General features: G+C 31.8%; 1 protein-coding gene across 1 annotated transcript in view; it reads left to right on the forward strand.

Annotated features, from left to right (window-relative positions):
• The first annotated feature begins 593 nt into the window (after positions 1–593).
• LOC106464581 (coatomer subunit gamma-2-like) overlaps positions 594–6604 on the forward strand; it is a 69139-nt gene continuing 63128 nt past the window's right edge. The window contains 1 exon segment of the mRNA XM_013924732.2: positions 594–808. Within this exon segment, the coding sequence (XP_013780186.1) occupies positions 769–808 (40 nt within the window). The 5' untranslated portion in view covers positions 594–768.

A 6604-nucleotide genomic window follows, 5' to 3' on the forward strand; every position in this document is an offset into this window, starting at 1 on the left:
GCAATCTAAAATTTCATGTCCTGTCAACAGTGTTATAATACACTTCGCTTATTGTCATCGTGCTTTTAATTTCATTGACAGATTACAAGAATATATATCACAACCCTACTAATGTTACCGGTAATGGAACATCTTGTCGGTTTCTTACCATATTAATGAGTCATTCAAAAATGTTACATACACTAGGAGGCAGTTAAGCTAGTGTTTTTATGGCAAATTCCCATTTAGCTAAATTAAACAGTAAAAGAAAAATTACATAAACGATTAACAAAACCAAAGTTGAAAATGTAATAGAAATCGCTAACTCAGAACGTGCAAGAAAATATATACATTTAGCAGAAACTCTTTCATACTTACGGATTGTAACAAATTGCAATATTAATTAGCAAATATTTAAAATGAAAGCAATACTATGTTATTTAAAACAAATACGTGTTGCTATACAATACAATATTATCAGTCGATATCTTTTTTCTTAAATATGTTTCACATATAATTCCAAAATGCATGAAATGGACAAACCGCATGAAATCTGATAACGAGAGTTTTATCTTCTGTATTTTGTGATATTAAATTGTGGGTGCCGTGGCGCTGTGAAATGTAGTTTAGCTTATTATAGGCTTAGCAAAGCGAAAGCAGATGACTTGGGCATTACATTCCTGATTTGAATATAAAACTGAAAAGCAAAATAGATTTTTTCTTCGTATACGTGTTTTAACAGTCCTTTTTAACTATATCCATATTCTGCAACTTGGAAAGAACTACGTCATGTATGGTTTAAAAAAAGATAAAAAAGAAGAAGAAAATGGTAAGCATTATGTTACTGTTAGTATGTATAGTATCAGTATGATATGAATATTAACTCTAAATTATATTTTTTCTACAGTATAGAGCCATACAAGTTTCTGAAAATTCTGATTCATGGAAGTCTAGCACATATACGGACATTTATAAAAGCGTCTTTTCAGTTTAAGTTGAACTAAAGTAAACCTGAGGCTGAAATGTATACTTTGTATACAAAATTACCAATATAAATAACACATTAATTCATAATGATAAACCCCTGGTCACGTACACACAGTAAATAGTAATGATTAAATAAACATACTTAAATTAATGCGCGATATTATTAGTATAACATTGTAATTTACAATTCACATTGCTTGTTAGTTGAAACGTGAAGTTGTCTACAGTAGAAGCTAATAAACTTTTGATTGTTAGTTCTAAGATTAGGAAGAATATATAACATTATAAAAATTACAGAAAATTTTATTGTTACATATATGTGTAAAAAGTAATTTAGTTTGTGGTAGCATTCTACATGTGTTGTAAAATAACATTTTAATTACCAAGTCAGTAACTGTTAAAACTATAAAATACATGATGCAATTTCTGGCAAAATTGAGCATTGATAAAAAAGGCCTATGAATATAATTTATTTTGTATAAAAATAAAATATAGTTTTTAAGATTTGAAAAACTAATAATGTTTGGTTTTTCTGTAATACTTTGTAGCAGTTTTACTTAACAAGTAGCCCACTTTGGTTTCATAGCATTTTTGTGAAAGTTGTAGAAAAAAAATACAAAACTTATTTTCTTGAGATGTCAAAATTGAATATACAGAATTTTGAAAGTAAGCTATATGAAAGTAGTTATATGCTACTTTTTATGCATTTTATAGAATGGGGAGAGGCAACCATTTTGTTCCTTGGACAATAATGCATTTTTTTTTTCAAAAATTTCTACACCCCTATATCTTTAAAGTTTAACTTAAAATAATTTATATTAGCTTTGATCAGAACAAGCTACTTACTCAAATCGAAACTAAACATCAACCTGGCAATGAATATAGCTAACAAAGTATACTTCTCTTACTGTTTTAGTTATAAAGACTAAAATACATTGCTACATCAATTGTAAACCCAATAACATCTTGCAGGACTCCACCAGCTTAAAATATTTAGATTGGTCCCAAATGTGTATACATGAAAGCTAAAAATGCAAAACAATTTCTATGATCTTTCACTCAGAAGTTCTTATAAGGAAAGTATAATAATAAAAAGTAATAAAAGTAGATTTATTAAATATTATTATAAATACCATTAATGAAAGTAACATCAAAGAAGTATTAGGAGTATGGTGAATACAAACAGTAGTTGTAAGCTTAGAATATTATTGTAGATTTAATGTTTGTTGAACAACATATTATCAGCAGTACCATGTATAAGCAAAAATTCCCATGATCATATAAACTCCTTGTGACCTATGAGAAATCACTAAATGGCTTGAACAGTGTAACATTAGAGGAGCTTGCATCTGAGATAAATTTATACATGTTACTGGTCAGGTGTAGAGTCAAGTAGCAGGACATTAGTGATAGTACAGCCAAATCCAATGTTTAGTTTTTAGTCAAACCATAGAATGATATAAGATGACCACCTAGATTGTCTCATGCCTAGATTGTGAAACACATTTTGGCTTTGTGTTATCCTCTCTCTTACTTAACTTGAAGGGGTTGGACCTTGGAATGGGCTGCATTCAGATTTACTGGCTACAGAAAAGTTATGTGAGTCTAAGGGAAGGCTAGATAATTATATAAATGATTACAGATGACTTTTTTAACTTTAGTGGATGGGACAACCTAGATGGGTAAACAGCTGTCTGGTTCTCCTTCAAATTTATGCTATGTTGTCCAAGTCATACTGTAGTGCCTTTGCATTCTCATTACATCCAGAAATATCCAAGAGTTCAACGTCATTCACAAACTTTACTACTTTATCAATATTCCCTTTCAATTACCATTAATGTAAATCAGATAAAGCAAAGGCCAAAGCACTGACCTCTTAATCACCCCACAAGCAGCCTGATTAGACTTGATCAGTAATAACACCTGCCTTGGATTTCATCCAAATATTCCAGAATGCATTTTCCTAGTGTTTCCTCAACCCCCAAAGTTGTGATTTTCCCTTCCACTTTCTTGTGAGGCACTTCATCAAAGGCTTAACTTTTAATAGGATGAGAGGACACCGATTAAGTCAGTTTTATTTATCTAACAGGATGACTGATTTATGATATAAAGCTTAATAGGAGATTTGATGATTTTCTTAAAAAATTTAGGCTTAGTTAAAGTTTTTACTTTTCTCAGGGGTGGATCTGCACAGATATCCCAGACAGATCAAGTGGATCCTTTTATTTTCAATATATATTTTTATGTTGTGTCATAGCCACTCATCAGACTGTGATATTAGCACATTTATGATAGAAATTAATGATGTAAAAATAAGAATTATCAGTCACAGTGGCAGGAGAAATCCTATTGGCTGGAGTAGTGGCATGAGGAAATCTTTTGGCGGGAGCAGGTGATATCTAGTATCCAATTTACCCCTAATATAAAAAATCTGAAACGTGTGTTTTATTGTTCCTCACATTTTTAATCAAAGTATTTTTAGTTTTTTTTGTTGTTGTTGTAGTCATTTGGTTGTGGTTTGCAGACAGTTCCTTGTCTTGTATATGCTTTATATCTAACAGTGATATTACATATTACTGTTTTTATAATCTCACATTATAATATAACATATGAACAACAAGGGATCGTTTGTATTTTCAAGGATGTCCTTGCACTCCCACCCTTGAGAAAATTCAAAATCTAAACACCTTTTATGTTTTAGAAACTCATTGAATCTATTTATAAAACAATTGTAAAGTGCTGCCCTTGGCAACCCATTCAAACAGTTAGAAAAATAAAACTGTCTTAACTAGAGCTTCACTTGTTTTTCCAAATCTTGTATCCTCTTGTCCTGTTGTCTTCAGAATACAACATAGAAATCAGAAGAATTTTTCCTGTTGATCCCTTAGATAAGCTTGTAAATATCAGTAACATAGTTAACATCACCTTTAATAACCTGTCCTTATAAGATAACCCTTCTATCCTTACTTGGCTAAGGAGACAAAAACTGCATGTAGTTTTTCAAGTGAGGCCTAACTAGTGATTTGTATTAAAAGATCATTACTGATTTTAACTTGTAACCAATATGCCCATAAGTGCATCGTAAAATTCTATTAATTTACTGTGATGATGGCTTGATTTATTTTTCCTCCATTGTGCCAAGATTCTTTTCTTTAGTCACATTATTGAGTGGGATCTCATCTATATTAACTCCTTCATTTCACAATAGATTTTGGATAAATACTATTGCTTACATAAGTCACAAGAATTTTGTCTTTTCATAAAATTTTCATAGTGCTTTTTTAAAGCATGGGGTTATCTCTGTTATGTATATAGTATATTGTAGTACAAAATTTACTGAAAATTATTCTTTTGTCCATTGACCAAACTGAGTTTGGAGCCACCAAATACCACAACACAGGATATATATATATATATATATCTTAGTAGATGTTGTATGATTTGCTTACCTAGACAAATAACCTCCCAAAGAAAGAGGTATTTGACTTGGAAAACATAACACCTTTTTGGAGAATAAAGACTTGATGTAGTTAAACAAGTCATCTCAGTTATAACTCCAGTACATTACCTTGCACTTATTAAATTTAAATATCATTGTGAAGTATTTGTCCATCTTTCCACTTGATCCAAGTCATCCTGTAAATTTCTACAACTTCAGTACAGCTAGTAATACCTAAGGGTTTACTATCATCAACAGATTTCACTATTTATTCCCCTGTCAATATAATTAATTTAAGTAATAACGTAGCTACTCTGGTTTGACTAGATCCATGAACAGCAGCCTTTTATTTTCTTAAATCTAATCACTATGCATACTGTCTGATTAACTATTATTTCTCCAACTCTTATTGAGATGAGGTAAGTTGTTCATTTAACACCGTCTGCGAGTAAATGAAACCAAATTTTGGATATCAGGTGGGCTACAGAAAGGTCTGGTTTTTTGGTATTCAAGTTGAAACCAATAAAACGTACTCTAGTAAAGGGCTCAATCTGTGAACTTAAAAAAAATCACACTTTTCTGCCAGTAGAATTTGCTAAAAGTGTTTGGCCAGGAAGAGGCTCAGTTTAGGGGGTTGCCCAGGCCATGTTCCTCTTGCAGAAAAGTAGAAGTTTTCATGTTGGTATACCATGATTGGTCAAATAAAAAGTGTTTATGATTATTAGATCCTAATTCATATAAAACAGAGATAAAACCACTGATTGGTCAATATTCTTTGTGTCCTGCCAGCAATGCTGTCCTGGCTCTTCTACTTCTACTACTTTTATGCAACTTCTATTATTCTCAGTACTGCTCCTGCTAATTTTGCTACTCATGCTGCTTTTTTACAACTACTGTTCTTACTACTACTGCTATCTCATACTTCATACACCAGAGTAGCTCTCAAAATCTGACTTGACATGTATTTGTATGCAATTCCAAGCAGAAACCATTACAACAAAAACAATGATGACTGCCCATGGTGGTGGTGTATGCATTGTTACAAAAAAACTATGAAACTCAGTAATATTAAAACATTTTGTACATAACTCAAAGAATTTCTCAACAGATGATGATCTCTATCTACATAACTAATGAAAACTTTATTAGAGCTAAAGAGTCAGATCTTGTACTGTAGTCAATGTTTTGTGTATTGGTTGGGGGAGGGGAGGTATAGGCTATACTCCTTCATAGTCTAGAAACTAATGTAAATTTGGCCATGCTGTTTGGTGATTCAGATCCCAAATATTACAGGGAATTAAAATATCTTTCCAGAATTTAAAAAAAGACACTATCAGAAAGTTTTGTTTGGAAATCAACCCACCAAAAAATGTTTCCCTGACTAGCAGACAGGAGGTTAAAAAAAAGAAAAGAAGAAACAGGAACTTGAGTCACAAATGCTATTCACCTGTGTACAAAACTAAAAACTGTTACTTTGTACATTTATTGAAAAGATTTTGTGCATGCCTCAAGCTTTGAACAAAACTCCCACCCTTACACATTAATGTGGACTGCTGTAGTGTATAATGTAATTATAATTAGACTGACCTTCCAACAATAGAAGGAAAACCTATCCTCCATGTGTAGTAAACCCCATGAGCAGTAGTGTTTCAAAAAAAGACTCATTCTTTTCCTTGGCACTACTTTGTTATGGTGTATTTTTCTTAAGAAACTTAAACTTTCATTACTATTGGTTGTATACTCTTTCTTCTAATTTATGTTTCTGATTATGGGAAAGAAAGATATCAAAATTTTAAACATTTCAGGTAGAACTTTTATTCAGACTAGCAGAGACCCGCAAAACATTTCCGGCCAAATTAGTATATTTATCGTAACAGTACTTCTTTAAATATAACATTTCTAGCACAATATGAAATGTGTGAATCCACTTGTATATAGGCTGTACTTTATAAAACTTTAACTTACGTTAGGCCTAAGTTCGATAAAGAGATATATTAACACTAACCTGTGTAAGTTTTTTTACTTTAGTTTAGTTAGGACTAAACTTGACTGTATCCAATACTATTGTTACGACAGCGGAAGTCACGTGACGCTGGTGACACGTGATGAATTTCTCAAATGATCGGGAAGGCCCGAGTACATTCGAAACACCCCCTTTGTTTGTATATAAGCCTGGCAGAGAAGCCAGCGAGAGATAGA

This window comes from Limulus polyphemus, unplaced genomic scaffold (genome assembly GCF_000517525.1).
Source record: "Limulus polyphemus unplaced genomic scaffold, Limulus_polyphemus-2.1.2 Scaffold1694, whole genome shotgun sequence".
Taxonomy (NCBI): domain Eukaryota; kingdom Metazoa; phylum Arthropoda; class Merostomata; order Xiphosura; family Limulidae; genus Limulus; species Limulus polyphemus.